This window comes from Theobroma cacao, chromosome 3 (assembly GCF_053813885.1).
Source record: "Theobroma cacao isolate CCN51 chromosome 3, ASM5381388v1, whole genome shotgun sequence".
NCBI lineage: Eukaryota > Viridiplantae > Streptophyta > Magnoliopsida > Malvales > Malvaceae > Theobroma > Theobroma cacao.
Window position 1 is genome coordinate 43605538 of NC_142641.1, and position 20889 is coordinate 43626426.

At 35.6% G+C, this 20889-nt stretch overlaps 3 protein-coding genes across 4 annotated transcripts; 1 reads left to right on the forward strand and 2 right to left on the reverse strand.

The window, feature by feature from the left end:
- Positions 1 to 7929: 7929 nt before the first annotated feature.
- LOC18606349 (amine oxidase [copper-containing] gamma 2-like) lies at positions 7930 to 11124 on the reverse strand. Its single transcript, XM_018118033.2, has 4 exons — positions 9541 to 11124; positions 9166 to 9279; positions 8385 to 8932; positions 7930 to 8276 (listed from the first exon to the last, which is right to left on the reverse strand). The coding sequence occupies exons 1-4, from the start codon at positions 10870 to 10872 to the stop codon at positions 8066 to 8068; spliced, it is 2205 nt and encodes a 734-aa protein (XP_017973522.2). The 5' UTR covers positions 10873 to 11124; the 3' UTR covers positions 7930 to 8065.
- A 1141-nt stretch (positions 11125 to 12265) lies between these two features.
- LOC18606350 (amine oxidase [copper-containing] gamma 1-like) lies at positions 12266 to 15382 on the reverse strand. Of its 2 annotated transcripts, XM_088804368.1 has the most exons (6): positions 14033 to 15063; positions 13773 to 13868; positions 13461 to 13574; positions 12896 to 13345; positions 12665 to 12762; positions 12266 to 12582 (listed from the first exon to the last, which is right to left on the reverse strand). In XM_088804368.1, exons 1-6 carry the CDS (start codon positions 14924 to 14926, stop codon positions 12372 to 12374), a joined length of 1863 nt encoding a protein of 620 aa, XP_088660494.1. In that variant the 5' UTR covers positions 14927 to 15063; the 3' UTR covers positions 12266 to 12371. The 2 variants fall into 2 exon arrangements, with proteins under 2 accessions (XP_088660494.1, XP_017972359.2); XM_018116870.2 differs by lacking the exon at positions 13773 to 13868 and having other exon boundaries at positions 14033 to 15382.
- A 3048-nt stretch (positions 15383 to 18430) lies between these two features.
- On the forward strand, positions 18431 to 20293 carry GAE5 (UDP-D-glucuronate 4-epimerase 5). Its single transcript, XM_007039909.3, has one exon. It carries the CDS (start codon positions 18654 to 18656, stop codon positions 19947 to 19949), a length of 1296 nt encoding a protein of 431 aa, XP_007039971.3. The 5' UTR covers positions 18431 to 18653; the 3' UTR covers positions 19950 to 20293.
- Positions 20294 to 20889: the final 596 nt, after the last annotated feature.

Here is a 20889-nt window from a genome sequence, read left to right on the forward strand (position 1 = left end):
TTTCACTTCATTATGCTCTCCGTATATTTAGTAGTTTTTCTTTTTTTTTTTTTGAAAGATTGTGAGAACTTGCATTTAATTAAGGGGATATGGAATGGATATGGAACGTGGCACTTCGCAGACAGCTTTTTGATTGAGAGGTTGAGTAATGGTAGAAATTTGAAGGTATCCTTAAAGAATTTCATCTTAACAAGGAATTGAAAAATGAGCTGATGTGAAAAAGTGAAGCAAGTGGAAACTATACAACTAAATCCTTTTGCAGGTACACCCTTAGCACAAGTGTGAATGTTGATGGGGTTTGGAAACAAGTGTGGGCTAATATTGCTCCTCATTGAGTTGAAATCTTTGTGTGACAACTATTACAAGGTAAAATAGGAGTTAAGGAAGAGTTTGTTAAAAGGGTAGTGAACTTGAATAGTGATTTGCAATGTGTGTTGTGTAATGTTGAAAAGGAGACTTGTGATAACCTTTTTGTTAATTGTAACGAATCATGAAAAATATGGGCAGGATGGTGCAGGTTATGGGGCACAATGTGGATCTCCCAAGGGAAGGTTAAGGAGCTGTTTGTGGTGTGGAACAAATGGCAGCTGGGTGGGTTAGATGTTAGGATCTAAAAAATGGGGTTTTTTGCAGTGGTGTGGTCCATATGGAAAAGTAGAAATTAAATTGTATTTTAAGGCAATGAGTGGAATAGGAACCAGGCTTTGGAGCTAGCTAGGATTAGGGTGGCTTCTTGGGCAAATGCTAAATGGCCAAAAGAATATCTATATGTTCTAGATGTGTATAGACAGCCCCCAGCCCAAGGCTAGGATGCTAAGAAAAGTAAAGAAAGGAAGAGAATTTAATGGGAAAAAACCCTTGCAAGGACAACTAAAATTTAACATCGACGGAGCAGCTAGAGGATGTCTTGGGCTTGCTGGGATAGGAGGGATTTTGAGGGATCACAGGGGGGAAGTCAAAATCATTTTCTCCAAAGCTATAGGTGAGGCTGACTCCAATTTCACAAAGATGATGGCAGTGAGGGAAGCTTTCTTGATTTTTTCAGCTTCAAGATGGAAGGATAATCATAAACTTTTCATTGAGAGTGATTCAAATAATGCAGTTAAATGGACAATTCATCCAGATACGGTTTGGTGGAGAGTGAAAAAAGTGGTTTTGCAATTGGAGAGATTGAAAGAGGAATTGGAGGGTTAGGAGATTCGACATATTAGAAGAGAAGCTAACTAGAGAGCTAATACTTGAGCAAAAGAAGGTTCTCAACAACAATCCAACATCTTGAGAACTTTCACTTAAGTGCTGAACCCTTGTTTTTTTTTTTTTTGCCCTTTGGGTGTTTTGTGGTTTTGTTGATGTTGTGGGATAGGGGGGAAAAAAGTGAAAGTTGAATCATTGTGAAGTTTGTTTGAAGGACGTTAAGATGCAAGGAGGTTTTCCTGAACGGTTGGTAGATCACACCATTGAGTTTCCTTGTGTCTATGTTTATGGAGTGTTCGACAGTTCGTTTTTTGGTTTTTGAATTTTTACTCAATCCAAGAGGGTATGCTGGAGACCCGAAATGCGGGGTGGTCTTTTTCATGTTTGTGGGGAATGATTGTTTGATGCAGGATGACAGTTTTTAGGTGGTTTGGGGTTTTTCTGGTGCCTTGTTTCTTTGCTCTTGAAAGGGCTGAAGCCTGATAGGGCAGGTCATGCCACGGGATATTTGGGGGGTACATCGGCTGGTGGTGGGTGTAACTTCGAATATTTGTGGATTCCTTCTGTACCATGGCCTGTATCAGATATGGGGAAATATTCATTACCTTTATTTTAATGAAATCTCTCTAAATGACTTTAAAAAAAAAAAAATCAAGGGCCCTATTTAGTATGAGGAAAGTGAGTCACTTTTTTGAAAATTTAATTGATGGAAAAGATATTTTTATGCTTGATATGTTTCATTAACAATTTAACTTTACCTTGCGCTTCGCATCCCTGCAAGTCTTTGGAATATCATTTTCATAAAGAGAGGTGGGAAGGTGACTTTCTCCTGTCCACGAAAAGTAAACAAAATTTTTAAATTAAAATTATCTTTCGACGTCTTTTTACTCCTTAACTTCGAGTTGAACTGAATTTAGGTTTAAATTTTGAACCTCAAGTCTCAAATCTTGAAAATTTGAGATTTAAATAATGTTTGGCTGCGATTTGTGTTATTAGATGAGAGATGGAGCTTTCAAACTCAAATATTTGTTTTTTAATTAAATAAATAAATAATAAAAATACTACAAAAAATATTTTTATTAATTTTTAATAAAAAATAAATTAAAAATTTAATACCGTTACCCACACATGAGAACAATAACAAAACACAAAATTTTATATATAAAAAAATTTTAAGGTACTATGTGAAAAAATGCCATGGTATACAAGAAGTGCATGTGAAATTTATCTCATTTTTTTTATAAAATATATTTTTTAATTTAAATTTTCAAAATACTTTAAAATAATCAAATATTAATATAAAATAATATTTTATTATTTTAATAATAAAATAATAATTAAATAGATGAACCTAACTAAACTTAAACTTGACAATCTAAAATGGAAAGCCTCATATGTTCAGTTCAACACACGAACACCTTGTGACATATAAGTGTTATAAACTTACATTTTGATGTATAATGATAATTTTTAGAATTAAAAATTATATTTTTATAAAATACATGTAAATCAAAATTTTTTATTATTATATTTTAAAAATTTTAATCAATACCTTTTATGCATCGTTCTTTGCAAGATTAATTTTTAAACAATTAAGATTTAGTAATCACTTTTATAAAAATTATATTCTAAAACACATCAAACGTCACTTAAGTGATTGACGGGTGAAAGGTATGACTAGCAGCCTTCGGTTGAGAAAAAATATTACACTGTCAAAATGAGACTCAGCTAATCGATGGCGTCCTTGCGTGAGAAAAAATATCCTATAAAGCTGTATGTATAGTATCCATTAATCAAAATAAGATAATTACTAGTCTTCAGGAGGACGTGAGTTACAGTACGAGGCAAGAAAAGAATTGAGCAAAACGTGGTGGTAAAAGTAACTACACGAAATTATAAAATTTAAAGGTTTTTATAATTTGATTATTATTTTAAGCCAAATATCCAAGTGCCTGCAAAATATATCATCAGTCAATTTCTCACGCAGGCGGGAGCCTCATATTTAAAATTTTTTTATCTTATATAAAATTTTTAAAATTTTTAATATATTTTTTAATGGTCCTTTCAATAATTTTTTATTTAATAATTAATATAAATAAAAAATAAAAAAATCTTACATGGTTCACTGAATTTCAAAAGTTTTTTATGTTTTTAATTTATATTATTATTTTTATTTATATTTTTATACTATTTATTTTTATATTTTAAGTTTTTTTAGATTTACTTTTTTAATTTGTTAGGAATCATCAATCATTTTTTTTTCTTTTTGTTATATCATATGTAAGTTTCATCTTTTACTTGTTATGTTCATCTTTTTCTTATTATGTGAATTTTATTTTTTATTATTTTAAATTTTTAAAATTAATAAATTATTATATAATTTTCAAATATAAGTTATAGTGTTACACTGTTATTTATAATTTTATCAATGTATCATTTTTTAATTAATCATGATTATATAAGAAAAAATTATATTGAGTATATCTTTTTTATATACTTTACGTTTTATATTTAATTGAAAATAAATTATCTTGAATATATAGTCTTTAAATAATCTTAATTATATAAGAAAAAATTATTAATCTTATATATTGTATTTAACTATTTATAATTTATGTATTATGATTTTATATTTAGCATTATAAGTTTAAATAGAAATAAAATAAAAATATTATATGTTGAATGCATTAATTTTTTTTCAAGTTTAATTAAAGTATGAGTAGATTGAAAACAATTAACAAATTTTTTTTAAAAAAAGATGCAAATCCTCCAAATGATTTTTCTACACTTAAGCTATCAAATCTCGATATTTCTACTCACGAACAAAAATAATGTGAATCAAAATGTCCAATACTTAATACTAAAGTAATGGACCTTTTTAGTACATAATTTTTAATTGATGAATTTGAATTTAGAAAATATAGTTGAACATAACTTTCTTAAAAAACTATTATAAGTCTTTTTTTCTTGATTTATATGTTATAAAAAATTAATTTCCATTAATAATATTTTGATTATTGATTAAGCTCAATATATCAATTTTTAAAATTTTTAACCTTTATTTGTTTGTCTCTAACCCCTAACAAAAATTAGCTAACTCCACTCCTGTTCTCACTTGTACCAAACCTCATTATTAAAAATCAAATATCTTTTTTAAAATAGAGATTAATTAATTGATAATTTCATTAATGGAAATGGACATTTAATATTTAACATATATCAATGTTGCTCATAAATAAATTTTTAAATCTCTTCAATAATTTTTTTTTAGCAAATGTCTTCATTATTGATAATCAAGATATTTCTTTAAATAAAATAGATATTACAATTTTATTTTTATAATTTGATTATTGTAAATGAGTGAATAATTTACTATATATATATATATATATATATAATTCTTGCATGAAAATACTTGAGAACCATCAATCGGTTTAGAGCTAATTTTTAAAATCTTTTTACCGAACTTTATAATAGCGCTGGCCACGGCAAACGTAGATGTAGGGTTAGAATTTTTACCAAATTCTAATTATTATATTAAGTTGTTGGTTTTTCCAAATTATTAAATCACTTTACTAAGTCAATGTATTAAATGAATAGTTCCAACTAGGCGTAACCAAACTCATCTACTGAGGCAATCATCTTCTCTGGTGGAATAGAAATTATCATTAGAACAAATGTTTGATGTGGAAGATAAATTCTCAAAAATAGCTGCTTGAGCAGGTAAAATCCAATCCAAGTACAGTTATGATTATGTCACACGATTTAATCTTTATTTTTTCCATTTTTACACGCAATGGAATTTTGCTACCAAAATATGAAAGTCATATATAAACGTGTTAGACTGAGCAAAGTTAGGTGAGGGGGAAAAATCATGATCTGATCGTGCTCAAGGAAAACAACAAGGGTAGGATTTGATGACCGTAGCTGGAAAGTTGGCATGGATTTCTTTTCCAAGTTTCACCACCATCAAAGGGGTGACTAGTTTATTTTATTCAAAGAGTTTTATGCAAAACACTTTTGCAGAGTAGTTTGAAAAGTGATATTTATATATAGATTAATTGACTTTTTTTATTTGCAAATGAATCTATAATATTATAATCTTTTGTAGTAGTAGCCCAAATTAAATCATTTAATTAAGTTTTTAGAGACTAAAAACTTAGTGTATGATTTAAATTCAATTTAAATCATCACATTCTCAATTTAATTTATAATGCAATATTTGTGTGTAGCCGATTAGGTTGTTAACATATTAGCAATAAAATTGAATTATAATTTTATTAATTAATTTAAATTAATCATATTCATTTTAAATTGATTAATTAAATTTCATAAACGAATATTGACATCTAATAATGCATCATGACCTTTAATTGTTAAGAAAGTCAAAAGATTTTTTGACAACCTTTCAGTATATAGTCTATCAATATAATTCATTCCCTTATGACATATGGTGTAGTATCTACCTTTAATGATCTCCATATTTGTTTTTACAGTTAAATCATTAGCTTTATAGATACTTATGACATTCATTTTATAATCTCTAAATCACTTTAGCCAAATATTTAATTAAGCTAATATCAATCAAGAACCATTAAGATATGTCCTCTTGAATTACATGAAGTGATGATTTCTATCTTGACAACTTATTTGCCTTCACATGCTTCATATTATATCTAAAAACTTTTTGATTTGACATCTTTAATATAATTTGTAAATATAAAATCAAAGTATAACACTTCACATGCAAGACAACCTCATGACACATGATAAGTATTATATAGACACTAAAATGAGATACCGAATACACTTTTCATGTTGAGTCATATGCAATGAACTTGCTCTCTAAAGACAATCACCCACATGCTAGTTTTAAATATCTCTATACTGCAACTTATAAGATCAATTGCTTACTTTACAAATAAAGAATATAGCATATGTCGATTTTTAAGCATTATTAATGTACATGTCTTGTCTCAATAATGCAATGATCAAGTCCTTTTACAAACAATGTTTTGATGTATAAAAATCTTATAATTGTATCTCTATACAATTTCAAATATGGTATATATAGTTCCATGAATTTGTTGAGTTTTTTGAATTTGCAAAAAAACTCAAAGAAAAATAGAGAAAATAAAATTGAATTAAAGAAAGAGAGCTCAAACTTTTCAATTGGAATTGATTTCTCACACTAATTAATTCCACAGTTTTTGGTTTTTATACAAGCATTTGAAAACTAAACAATCGAGCTTAGATCTAAACTCAATAAAAGCACGTACTCAAAAAAAGGATTTAAAAACAAAAAGCACAAAAACCAACCATGGATCCTTGTGCACTACAAGGGTAACATTAACAGAAAAACAAATTTGCTGTTAAGCTAGAAAAGGAAGAAAAGATCAAAACGACGCAAAGCAGACGCGTCTTGCAACCAAAAAAAAAAAATGAAACGACACAGACAGCCACCAAATAACAAATAACAACTAACCAAATACAAAGCTTATTTAAATTTTTAGACCTCCCTAGCTTGCGCTTTATACTAACTAAATTGTTAAGGTAAAAATGAGACCGTATTGCCTCCAAAGCTAAGTCTTCAATCTTCAAACGGTCATTAACTCCTGCCAAACCATTTCCAAGCCTTTCATCCAGACTTCAATTACCTTTTTCAACAGGACTTCATCTACATAATCTTGAATAATAATTAAACTATAAATTTATAGATAAAAAATTATTTTTATGTTATTATAAATAATAAAATATCATACATAAATGTTTTAAATTATTATTTCTAAATAATGACAAATTGACTAATAGGAGTCACACAAAAAAATACGCTGCGGTAAAAACTTTCGATTACTATGTCAGATACTATACCAGCGTCTTCCATTTGTATCAAACATGGAAATTTGCAAAGGGCTTCCGCCAGCAGGGAAAAAGTCAGTGTATGTCCTGGCAACAGTGTCTGGGCAACGACTTCAGAAAATTTTTTGATTATCGAACCTAGCTAGAGTGACATCCATAGGATAATTATGAAGAGATTGGCAAATGAAATGATGGACTAATTTATAATTCAGGACCGTACTATGAATAGGATGACAGCTTGTAAAAATGGATTGCGTGCACGGGAATCTTGCTTGGAGCAAAAAATAAAACCTCTGTCCCAGAAAGAGACCAAGAAAAAGGCCCTTTCTTTCCCTGTTTTCAGCACTCTGAGTTTTATCATTTACCCTCCCTGTACGGGATGGGTTGGGCCTTCAAAACAGGAAATGATTGAGTGTTCATTATAAATTTCGATTTTGGTTTTGATGATTGCCCCTTTAAGTAATTCAAGCATGTCAAAACAATTGGTTATCAAGAGTTTGCGTATGTTCTGTGGTTTTTTAATGCTACCTGACATCAGGTCATTTATGGAATGACTCGATAAGCAATGAGTAGTATTTCCAATTTCCATACTTGCTGATGCTCTCATGCTCTCACATTGCTGAATTTCTCTAATTATCTTGAGATGTAGCCGTATAATATTTTTAGCCTGAATAGCCGATTAGATTAGTAAAGCAGCATCTTATTACTAGTTATTTCTTTATTTACGCAACTTGTCCAAAAAAGATCCCAACCATATGGCATGATAACCCAGCAGTGAAAAATTATTGTGACAGTTTCAACCTTTTTTAAACTTATTGGATCCTTTAAACGTGGCCACTGTTAAAAGCCCATCGTAATGATGTTTCTTTAAAGTGATTAAGACAAAGTAAACTCTAATTAATCTTGACAAGGAAATAGAACCAGTTCCTGGATAATTACTATTTACACCTCTGACCATTCAGAAACTTAGATTTGCTTTGTAGGTCCTAGACCTGGTTCTCAAACTAGCGTTTCATGCTGAACCAGCAGGCTTGCAAACAGGTAAATCCTTTTCAAAATTGGGTGGAATCCGAAGAATTGGGTTGCTCTCGAAGAAATTAACTGGCTTCAAATCAAAGCTTGAGGACACAGTTGGCATAATAGGAAAGTCCTCTTGGCATGGTATGTGATGGAAGCCTAGAGTATACCACAGCACAATATCCTTGTTCTCAATTGATCGGTCCCTGCAAAAATCAATCACATTGGAAATGGAAATGGACATTAGCTACGGAATAATCAATTTGAACAGGGAAAATAGATGTTAACCAAAATCAACACTCTTCGTTTTTTACCTATCAGACCAAACTGCAAGAGTGTCCTCACCCTGGCTCTGGTAAACAAATAATCCACCAGCCCATTGCTCGCTTTTGTTATATGGAGTGACCCATATCTGGTTATTTGTGAATGCACCTCTTCTCTGTGGTGGATCTTCATGATCCAGCAAGCTAGCGGCGGTACCGCCAGGAACTACCTTATATCCAACCGGGTTCCCAACCCTTGTCTTCTTAGTTGGATTGATCACATGGAACTCAGATGGGTCATATAGTTTAAGCTGAACTTGTGCATCTTTCTCTGTTTTAGCCACATTTCTGACAGCTTTCAAATAGCTTTTTCTTGGTGACTCTCCTGGAGAGGTATCTTGCTTCTTGATATTTACTTTAACAAAGGAATTATCGGAGCCATCTATGTCCATATCCAAGTAGAATGTGATGTAATGATCATGGATAACGCCAATAACGTTTTCAGACAAAAGCGTGCCAAAGAGATGTTCTTGCCCTTCCACTTGTTTCATGTTTTCATAGGTGGTACCTTTCACCATCAGAATGCCGCTAAGTCCAACCTGTTGTCATCAGTAATTTTGAAATTAGAACAGCGTAACATGCTAGCCAGGAAACTCCAAACAAACGCCAAATTTCAATGAGATATATCTTCATCAGACATACTCAAGCCACAGTTGACTAAAAATATCAATGATTTTTCTTCCTCAAAAGATGTGGACAAAGAAGATAACGATTGATGACCCCGATGCGCTACGTTGAAAAAGAAGCTTTTGAGAACGAAGAGTTCACTGACCTTAATCCTGATTAGCCCGTCTGTTTGGAACTCCCAATCAAGAATATAGTCATAGTTAGCCACTGATGCAGCCATTCTGACCACTAACGTCACCTTTGGCCTCACTTCCTTAATCTGCCAAAATAAAGTAGAGCAGATGGGTGAATTGCAATATTACCAACACCGTAACAGGCTCAACACGGCTAATAGTACTAGAGGGATAGGATACATGTTTTGCTTTTAGACGAACAAACAAAAAACATTCAAGATTTTGAACAATGAATAAACCATCAATAGGCAAAATTTTCAACACATGGACAATATCTAAGACTGTTAGTAGTATTAAAAAAATCTAAGCACCCCATGCAACAATCAGTAGGACTCCAATATTCTTACCTCCATACCCGTGATTGGACTCTCCGAATGCCGCCACCCTATATCACCGGTGTAGCTCTCAAACACGCAGATCATGTTTGATCGGACATAAGGTACACCATCACCGGCGGCAAACACACCATCCATATAATATGCATTTCTTGGACAATCATTAAGGGGGTCAAGTGGCATAGCCTGCAACCCGAACCCGTATTCACCCGCATCCATATAAGTCTTAAAATACCATGCATCGGTGGGGTCCATGTAAGGCACAAACAATTCAGACGTAAACCCTTTGTACATCACATCCCTCATCACCCCACTATCCGGGTCCCAGACCTTAGCTCCGGAAACCACCACACCAGCTCTGGGGTCGGCTTTTAAATGGAATTCCCAATTTGCCCATTTCACCAAATGTTCATCTTCAATGACAAAACTCGGACCCTTCGGCTGTTCAATGGATATGGGGTTTATCAAGTTGAGTTCCTGCTGCATCTTCTGCTCCGAGTAACGATAATCCGTGTTCGTGGCTTTTGGAACCGGGATGGCCCGACCCGTATCCGATATCTCCACCACTTCTTTTGTGTCCAAATCGAGTAAAACAGTTAACCCTTCGATTGGTCTCATGTAAAAGTTTGCAGTGTCTTTCATGGAGTAGCACTGTACCTTAATTAACCTCCTGTTCTCCTCGTTTTCCCCGAACCACCCCAACGAAATCGGCAGGCACGCCACGTCATCAAGATTAACACCTCGTTCGATGATCGTACGGTTGAACTTGGGGTTCGAAAGTGGAGCCCAGGTAGCGGATGTCATGTCCTCCATCGTCATCATCGGGTAACCGGTCGGAGGAGCCGTGTTGAGAACGTTGACTTCGTTGGTTTCCAAGTTGACCGTCAGCACGTGTGACTCGCCCTTGGCACGTGCGATGACGGAGGCTATTCTTGGGAAGAGCGGTTGGCCTTTTGTCCATTGCAAGACGAGGTCTTTGTCTGGTTCTTCTAAGACGACGGAATGGAGCGCGTAGTTTTTGGAGGATTTGAAGAGCGGGTGGGCAGAAAGGATGGTGCGGACCTTATTGAATTCTTGGATGGTGAGAGGGTCGAGGGGGTGGCGAGGGACGGCTGAGTCATGGAGACGCTTGGTGGTGGCGGTGGCTCGTGGGATTTTGGTGATTGAGGGTTGTTTGGACTGAAATCGGTTCTTGGAGGTACACCAGGGGGAGTTACTGGCGCAGTCGAGGAGGGTGGTGACGTCGGTTGGTGGCGGATAAGGAAGGTGAGTCCAGGTGAAGAGGAGGAGGAAAGCTATGGCGAAGAAGAAAAAGAGGAAACGAAAGAATGGCTTTGATTCCATGGTTGTGTCTTTTGTAACTGAAGGAGCGAAGAGTGTGGAGATAGCTGATAAGCCTGATGGGCAAGAAGTTTACAAATTATATATTGAAACAAGAACTGCTTAAGTGACAAGTTGGCAATACGGTGCACCAACCGATGCATGTGGCTATACCTTTTTGGAGTTTTGAATATTTTTGTGCGTCGGAAATGAAAATTACTCTCTTTCTTTTCTCACCAATGGTGTAGTGGTTAGACCCATTTCAATTTGGGACATAATTTCCCTGTGTTTATTACTTTATTTGATTCTTTTTTCCTAGATTGGCAACTGAAATTTGGTTTAGATCTTTTGGCCTATTAATAAAATAACCAAATTACTATGTCAAGGATGATTTTCAGATTGTTGTCTTGCTTCATTGGTTATTATATGGGAAACAAATCCCTTTTTTGGTGAAAAATTTAGGAGCACGATTAAGATCAGTATATAATGATAAATAACAGGTAGTGGCCAATATCAACACTTGATTCTCATTTTCCTTGAACAGCACCTTTATACATGATTACTACTTTGCTCATTACTAAAAAGATAGCAGAGTTGGTGAGGACTTCATTTCATTCTACTCATATCATGTTGATAATTATTACAATCATCTTGGCTGAGTTCTCATTTTATTCTTCAAAATAACACTCTGTTAATTACTCTGATTTTGTAAAGTTTAATTCAGTACACAGAAGTTGGGACTTCGAACATTTTTGTAGAGATTAAAGTTTAACAATCAGTATTAAGTTATTGCCACTTTACTATCATTAATTAATTTACTAATTACTACTAGAATGTTGTTATGGCATTGGTAATTAATTATTGCTAGATCTGAATTACAGGAATCTGACTGCCTTCAAAAATCAAGAGACTGGTACAGATTAATTGCAAGTGGGATCCTTGTTCAGACTCTTACGTGCAATTACGTGCCAATAAGCCCATGAGAAGTGGCAGATGCAGAGTCTTATATCAATGCTGACAAAAAAATGCCTAGAAGCACTTGCTAAAAAATTTTTTTTTAAAAAAAGCCCAAAATGCAATTTGTAAACTAATATTCTCTACTACTTTTCTTTTGTTGTTTTAATGACAACTTGGTTTGTTTTAAGAAACTTTTTTTAACTTATAAAAGTACGGAAAGAACACTACCTCTCTGTTATATATTAGTATTATTATTTTATTATGGCAACCCGGTTTTCAAGATATAACATACATTTGATTTTGATACTATAATGTTATCTTTATTTGTTGGATAATGTAAAGCAAGTACGTATATACCTTTTTATTCTTAGTTAAGGTCCGTTTTGTGGGTCACTCGGGTAAGTGAAAGTTGCTTGGAAACCGTCCGAGTTAACTTCAAGTAGGAGGGTAAGTCAAGATGTCACTTCCAAGTCGTAACATCAATTAGATATAGCGATCAATTACAAGTGCATTAGCCTGCGGGATTCTCTGGGATGATATGGTATTGAGGGAAAGGCAATCAAGATTCAAGAGAAAGCACCTGGCCGGCAGACAATTAAGTCTTTCTCAAAGGCTGGGGCAGCTCGAAGAATTGGATTGCTTTCGAAGAAATTGACAGGCTTGAGCTCAAAGCCTGATGTCACTGTTGGCATTACAGGGAAATCTTCTTGGCATGGAATGTGATGGAATCCCATGGTGTACCATAACACAATATCCTTACTTTCAATAGGACGATTCCTGTTTTCGAAGATAACAAAGCATAAAATCAATGGCAGAACCGATGCAGTAAAAGATTTTGTTAATTTTTCGAGTTTTATACCTTTCAGACCACACAGCAAGAGTGTCCTCTCCCCTGCTCTGATACACTAGAAGCCCACCAGCCCATTGTTCACTCTTATTGAAGGGGGTCACCCATATCTGTTGAGTGAAATAGCATAAAAACTTGCAGAAGTTTGAATTAAATCTTCCAATCCATGATTAATTAAATCACCAAATCAGTACTTTAAGGCCTCAAAAAGATACAGGTAGCACGGGGCAGAAATATATTTACCTGGTTGTTCGTGAACGCACTTCTGAGTTGTGGAGGATCGTCACCATCAAGCAAACTAGCTGCAGTTCCTCCAGGAACAAGTTTGTATCCGGTTGGATTTCCCAGCCTAGACCTCCTGGAAGGATTGATCATGTGAAATTCTGATGGATCATACAACTTAAGCTTAATTTGTGCATCTTTTTCTGTCTTCGCTGTTTTTCTCTCAACTTTCAAGTAGCTCTTCCTAGGGGATTTTCCGGGTAAACTCTCTTCCTTCACGAGATTAACATTCACAAACGAATTATTAGCCCCATCAATATCCATGTCCAGGTGGAAGGTAATGAAGTGATCGTGAACTACTCCAATAACATTCTCCGAAATAAGAGGACCGGACATGTCACCTTGATTAGGCACCTGATATACATTCTGATGAGGACTTCCTTTCACCATCAGCATTCCCGAGAGTCCTACCTGTTATTATAAATTAAATCATATGACTTAAATCAGTAACTTTAGAATCCGTCGACTAGAATTCCAACACTATTACTCAGGGAGGAGTAGAATAAAAGTAGCATAAAAGAATGACCTTAATCCTTATCAGACCATCTGTTTGAAACTCCCAATCGAAGATGTAATCGTAATTTCCCACTGATGCTGCCATACGAGCGACAAGGGTTACTTTTGGTCTCGCCTCCCTAATCTAGTTCAAAGACAGATTAAGGAAATTAACTTATGTAAGTGCAATAATTGAACGAGATGCAAATGAAGATAAGTAGCGAGTAAAAATGACTTAAATGAAGACCTAATACGTACAAGAAGCCAAGTGCTATTTGTTTTCGTTCTATAAGCAAAATAAAATGAAAAATACAGACTGAAGAATGACAGCGATTCCTTGTACTTTTATCTTTCTTTTGAATTTCCTAAGAGATTGATGCCAAATGGTAGGCAGAGTATGTACTGTCATCGGAGTAATTTTTGCACTTATGAAAGCTACCTGAGGAGACAAGAAAACAAAACAGTGACACCATATAATACTAATTTTCATTTTAATAGCGGCTAAGGTAAGAGAAATAAAATAGATATACAGAACCACCCATCTTTAAATCTATTATTATTCTTTTTGTTATTGCCATTGTTGCTATTGTTGAAGTCACATACCTGAAAACCGAAAACTTGGGTTTCAGAATGCCGCCAACTGATGTCGCCGGCATGCCTCTCAAAGAGGCATATCATGCTCGGCTGAACAAATGGCATGCCGTCCGAGGCCGCAAAAACCCCATCCATGTAGTAAGAGTACCTCGGACAATCGTTTAGTGGCACGAGTGAAAGGGCTGTTGTCCCTAACCCAAACTCCCTAGCGTCCATATACGACTTAAAATACCAAGACTCGTCAAGGTCCATGTACGGCACGAACAATTCTGAAGAGAACCCTTTGCACATCACATTCCTGAGCTCACCCGTCTCCGAGTCCCGCAACATGGCTCGCGAAATCACCAAACCAGCTCGTTGGTCAGCCTTGAGGTGGAACACCCAGTTGGCCCACTTAACCGTATGCCCATCTTCAATTCTAAAGCTTGGCCCTTTGGGCTGTTCTATGGAAATTGGGTTTAGTGGCTCCATTTCTGGTAGCTTCTCTTGAGCCGCATACCGGTAATCAGTGTCGGTACTTTTCGGAACAGGGATACGTCGGCCTGCATCATATATTTTCACCACCTCCATTTTGTCCAGGTCCACTGTCACCGTGAGCCCTTCAATGGGCCTCATGTAGAAGTTGGACGTGCCTTCACCAGAGTAGCACTGGACCCTTATGACCCTTTTGCCATCTTCTTTAGGCCCAAACCAGCCGGCTGAAGGCGTCAAGCACACCAAATTCGATAAAGAGATCCCTCGGGCGGTCATGGATTTGTTAAATTCTGCACTAGAAAACGGCACTTTGGACGCACCCAAATTATCGTTCATGGATAGCATAGGATACCCTGAGGTTGGATTTGATGGCATGGCTAGTGACACGGCTAGAATCCAAGTCCACTGAAAGCACGTGGGATTGGCCATTTAACAGAGCCAGAACAGCTGCTTTTCTTGGTGGAAGTGGGTCACCTTTTCTCCACCCGATAACCTGCAGCTTATCTGGTTCATCAAGCAGTAAGGTGTTAATAGTAGGGAAGGTAGATGAAAAGGGTTCATAGGACGAGAGGATGGTCCGGACCCTGTTGATTTCCTGTATAGTAAGAGGGTCTAGTGGGTGTCGAGGGCTCTCGGCTGAGTGGTCTGTCGATTCTTGAACTTGGGTATGTAACGCTGAACCCGCCTTGGAGTTGGAGAAAATTCGGTTCTTAGAGGTGCACCATGGGGCATGCAGAGAGCAATCAGGCAGTTCTGGTTTGCGTGGAGGGTACCAAGAACGCACCAGAAAGAATAAGATTAAGCATGAAATGAGACAGAGATGAAGCCATGGGGTTTTCTCCATTATCTCCCTTCCGAGAAGTGAGGATGAGAGAGAGCTTATGGGTTTCGAGTATTGACAATTGAGCTTTCCAAGGGCGTATATATTTATGTCCATCCAACAGAACAAGCCGCCTGATATTTTCCGTCTGGTCTTTGCTTTGATGTGAAGTTGAGGTTGGACATATTATATGTATAGCTGTTCTGTTACGCTGTATGCCATGAGTCTCATCACCCCGGACATTAAAACTTTGACAGTGATTGATGGCTAAGGTGAATTAAGTTAATGCAAGTGGGGAAACCCATGAATCTCGTTTTCTCAACTTACTGTAAATATAATCATTTTTCATTAAAGTTTGTACGTTGGTTGATTGAATTATATCGACATTATCGTTAGGGGATACCCTTTTGTTTAGAATATATATGTAAGTGTATCTCTCGTTAACTTTTCTTTTAACGGGGCAGGCTTTTGTTTAGAATACTTAACATTTTGGATACAAGAAATTGCATAAAAGATTGCCCGTTCTAATCTTGATGGTGCTATCTTTTTCTATATTAAGGTTTTTCTGCATGCATTTTTGTACTCTTCTTTTCTTTTTTACTAAATATGTGCATTCTTAACTAATCTGTTGCTAATATTTAATTTTTAAATTGGATATACTCTTTACGCAAATTTATACATCAAAGAACATGAAAGTAATTAATAATAATTTTTTAAGTATATATTTTCTTTTGAGTAGTGCCTAACGAAAAGTTTAGCATTTTCTCTTGAATAAATACATATAGTTTAGGCCAACTTCGGCCCATCGAAGAAGCCTTAAGAATTTACAACTTAGCACTATATGTTGAGCTCTTATAATTAATTTTTTTATTAACTTTTAATTAAATTAAAAAATAGTGTTAAAATTGTACTCATTCAAAAATTAATGATCAATTTGATTTGTTATCTTGAATAGAATAATCAAAATGAATCATATTCCAAATAACTTGTGTTGGAGTGAATATGGGTCGTGGGAGGAGTAAATTTATGCATGGATTTCAGCAAGTGGTCGCACGTATTCATTTACTGGCCTGACCATTGATCATGATCTGCTTCATTTACTGTGCAACTTCACTGTATTATTAATTTCCAGACTTTAAATTTCGTGCACATATTACATATTTTATGATCTTGATGGAGCAGTTGAATCTAGCTGCTTGTCTGCTCACACCAGCTTTGTGAGTGAGCATGGAAAGGTAGGTATCTGATGTAAATTGCTAAGCGTTCATCATTTGGTCCAATCAAATGTAGCTTTCGACACTTGAAGCAATTGCACTTCTCATTTTTCCTTTGAATTTTGAATGATACAATTCATGTTTTAACAGTTGAAGATTTCTCTGACAAAAATAGCATCTGAATGAGTCTACTTGTTTACTTGAATTCAGAAATTAAAATGATGGTGTGGTAGCATTTCTGCTAACAAAATCAAAGTAAGAAAGATAAATGATAGGCAATGAAGCTATAATTCAGCCTCCATATGGAAATTCCAGACACACTCTTCAACCAACTTAATCACGACAAGAAAAAGAAAAAGGGAATGAGCAATGTTGTGCAGACAAGGAAAGGCTAAAACCTAATAAACAAATACATACAACCCTTTATGTTTCTTCAACTGTAATACTCATGATGAGGCTTGAATGAGTTTGGTGGTTCTCTGTGATTAACAACTCTCAAATTTGAGACATCCTAACTTAAATTAGAAAACAAGATACCTTATTAGCTTCATTGGGGAAAGCCTTGCCTTCTGTCCAAGTTTCCATTTTACTTTTCAACTGAAATGCGTCAGTTTCCAATCTCCATCTTCTTAACCTTATTCTTTGCGTCATTTGTTCAAAGCCACCCAGGTGAAAGTGAAACAATTTGTCCGATACAACTCAACCCAAATCCCCCAGAACCGGGATAACAATTTGATCCGAAATAACATGTGCTGAAAAGGAAAGTTGTATCAGGTTTAGATGATTATTTATAAAGCTGTACAATGCCAACCGAAATTCTTGAATAGCCAGAGCTGTACAGGCTATAACGGAGTATCACTCTTCCACAGGAAATCAAATTCTGCAGCGACTCATCATCACTCCTTTGTAGGTAAAACTACCGATCAAGGTGCCTACTCCCTAGTCCCTACTCCAGGAAGTAGGCAGCCCTATTAAAAACATGTCCAAAAATGAATTTTTTTTTCCTTCTTGTTTTCCAATTTCCAAATCTGAGCCTGATTGCCTCTTAATAGATTTTTCTCCCTTAGTCAGGACTCAGGATTTAGTATAAAATATTGGTAATATAAATTCTTAGATGATCCAAGATTATTGATACCACCACGTTCATCATTACAGATTTACAATTCATAATCATTTTATGAATTTGTCTAAACTACACATTATTTTTGGTTTTTCAAGACAGACTCGTCTATTAATTTAATTTAAAAAATAATATACTAAACGAATCGTGTTAATTGTTAACAGCAAGATTACAAAGTTGCATATTCATTGAACAACATTTAATACATGGGATTTGATTTTGATTGCGTGGAAGAAAAAGAAACAGAAAGGTAAAAATTCTTGAAAAGGCTAACTCATTGGAGAGAGAGAATACTTACCCTTACAATATAATTAGGATTAACACTTGTTAGGCATATAGAGACAAAATCTTGAAAGTTTTTTTTTTTTCAACCAAGAGATAAGTAATTTTTTTTAACTTAAAAGGGAATATTTAATTTTATTTTTGTTAAAAAAAAACAATTTTGATCCTTATTTATTATAATGCCACCTATAACAATTTTTTAAAATATTAAATTTTAAAATTTAAAATTTTCAAATCTGAATTTTTAAAATTTAATTTTACATAATATCACGAAAAAATTACAATTAAAATTATTTAATTTGATCTAAAATATTACAAAGTAGAGATTTAAATTTAAAAATGATGAGAATCCTTCAAAAAAATTAAAATTCAACCTGTCCACTAATCCATTCCATGCCCAAAAAGTAAAAACCCACCGCCTCTCCATCGTTTCTCTCTCCTTTTAATGGTAATTTCCCTCTTAAAACTTTACAAAAATTCCCAGACTTACCCTTTCCCACCATCTTCACTGCCACCAACCAAACCCTTATAAACCCCCCCAAATTCCCCCCTTTGAAAATGACCACCAGCCTTCCACCTTCCCCTAGAACCTCCCCTTCCCCCTTCCTCCTTCACCGCTAACGCCACCGTAACATTGCCATTTGCATCCCCAAATCCGAGTCCTAATCCTAAAAATCCCATCTTCGTTACTCTCTAAAAAAAAAAAAAAAGAAAGGACAAATGTCACACCTTGACAACATTCCTTCCACTCCTGGGAAATACAAACCAGACAAATCTTTCCGTTTCCACTCCTCCACCGCTTCCTCTCTTTCAAAGCTAACCCTTTATTCCACCCTTTTCCTTTCCCTCCTCCTTATCCTCCTCCTCCTCCTCTCCACCCCTTCCTCCACCACATCCCCACGCCGCCACCTCTCCACTGGGACCCACCACTCCCCAGTCTCTCTCCCCCACAAACTAATCCACAAATCGGCGCGTCCTCGTTCAACTGCCGGTCACACCGTCCTTGTCACCGGCGCCGCTGGCTTCGTGGGAACCCACGTTTCGCTCGCCCTCAAACGCCGCGGAGACGGCGTCCTTGGCCTCGACAACTTCAACCAGTACTATGATCCGGCCCTAAAAAGGGCACGCCAAAAGTTCCTCGAAAAAGCCGGGATTTTTATCGTCGGAGGCGACATCAATGACAAGGATCTTCTCCAACAACTCTTTGACGCCGTTTTGTTCACTCACGTAATGCACCTAGCAGCCCAGGCAGGTGTTCGTTACGCTATGCAAAATCCAGGGTCTTATATTCATAGCAACATTGCTGGGTTCGTGAAGTTACTGGAGGTTTCGAAATCGGCAAGCCCGCAACCGGCAATTATCTGGGCGTCTTCGAGTTCTGTCTACGGTTTGAATTCTAAGGTACCCTTTTCAGAAAAAGATAGAACTGATCAACCTGCGAGTTTATATGCTGCTACAAAGAAAGCTGGTGAGGAAATTGCCCATACTTATAATCACATTTACGGGCTTTCAATTACTGGATTGCGATTTTTCACGGTTTATGGTCCCTGGGGCCGCCCTGATATGGCATATTTCTTTTTCACTAGAGATATAATGAAAGGTAAAACAATTACTCTATATGAATCGCCAGATAAGGGTAGTGTGGCTAGAGATTTTACTTATATTGATGATGTAGTGAAAGGGTGCTTGGGGGCATTGGATACTGCAAAAAAAAGCACGGGAAGTGGGGGAAAGAAGAGAGGGCCAGCACAATTTAGGATTTTTAATTTGGGGAATACTTCACCGGTACCTGTGAGTAGGCTTGTGAGTATATTGGAGAAGATTTTAAAGGTTAAAGCGAAGAAGAAAGTAGTGCCATTGCCAAGAAATGGGGATGTGGAGTTTACGCATGCCAATATTAGCTTAGCAGTGAGGGAGCTTGGGTATAAGCCTACAACTGATTTGGAGGCAGGGTTGAAGAAGTTTGTGAGGTGGTACCTCGGTTTTTATTTGGGGTCAAAGAAGAGTTCATGGTGAATTTTCTAAATCTTTTTTTAGAAATTCTTCATAATTTTTTTTTCTTTTTACTTGATATTGATTACTTTTATTGTGTTCATGTTGAGGTTTATTGAGCATTCACTTTATTGTATGCTTGATATAATCATCCAAGGAGGGGTAATGTTCCATGGGAACTGTTTTACTTGTCGGGTGGGCATTTTCTCACAAACATTTTGCCCAATTTGTTGTGATGGGAAACTAGCAGCATTGTAATTGTTCTTCCTCATGTTGCTTCCTTGTCTTCTTGGAAGCTTTTTTTAGCAGTTTAAGCACTGTACAGTTCATGACTGATAGTTCAAAAAGATGTTCTGATTGTTGGACCATATTTTGCTCAACCTTACAGCTATTTCAATTAATTAGCAGCTGCTGCAATGTGCTTTTAAATGATATTGTCTATTGAATTCCCTTGGTTTTGCCTGCCCAGTTTTGGTTGGAAGGTCTTGGAGATAGATGATGTTTTAACTTGTTTGCTCCATCTATGTTGTTATTATAATTCATGTAGCCAGAATTTCATCTGTGTCTATAACATTTACTGGCCTCTTGAATGGGTAATGTTGTCTCTGATCCTGAGCTAGACCAGACACATTTTTGGTATGAAAAAGCACTGCAGAAGCATGTCTCTATGTTTTCTTTGTTTATTTGCAGCTAGGCTTGTCATCGATCTGTTACTGTAACATTTATTTGTCCACAGGATTGGAGAATTTTTGGTTTTTTTTTTTTTTCGGTTAGGACACATGCTATTTTTGCTTGCAGAGCTAGACTCCCTTAGAGTCCTCTGGTGATGTTTAAATTTTAGAAAATTTTAAAATACAGAGGGATTGTTAGGAAGATAGTTACTGCTTGACTGTTATGGCATTTTTGTTAGAAACAACTTTGTGAGGGTACTGTTTATCAGCTTGTTGTAGAGATAACATCTTCA

Coding starts and splice junctions, on each gene's coding strand:
- LOC18606349 (XM_018118033.2), bottom strand. CDS start 10,872: ATGGAATCAAAGCCATTCTTTCGTTTCCTCTTTTTCTTCTTCGCCATA. Junction 9,280..9,540: donor GTCCAATCACGGGTATGGAG/GTAAGAATATTG, acceptor TTATTTTGGCAG/ATTAAGGAAGTGAGGCCAAA. Junction 8,277..8,384: donor CTTGCAGTTTGGTCTGATAG/GTAAAAAACGAA, acceptor TGATTTTTGCAG/GGACCGATCAATTGAGAACA.
- LOC18606350 (XM_088804368.1), bottom strand. CDS start 14,926: ATGGCCAATCCCACGTGCTTTCAGTGGACTTGGATTCTAGCCGTGTCA. Junction 13,346..13,460: donor ATGGTCTGATAAGGATTAAG/GTCATTCTTTTA, acceptor TTATAATAACAG/GTAGGACTCTCGGGAATGCT. Junction 12,763..12,895: donor GTGCGTTCACGAACAACCAG/GTAAATATATTT, acceptor TTCACTCAACAG/ATATGGGTGACCCCCTTCAA.
- GAE5 (XM_007039909.3), top strand. CDS start 18,654: ATGTCACACCTTGACAACATTCCTTCCACTCCTGGGAAATACAAACCA.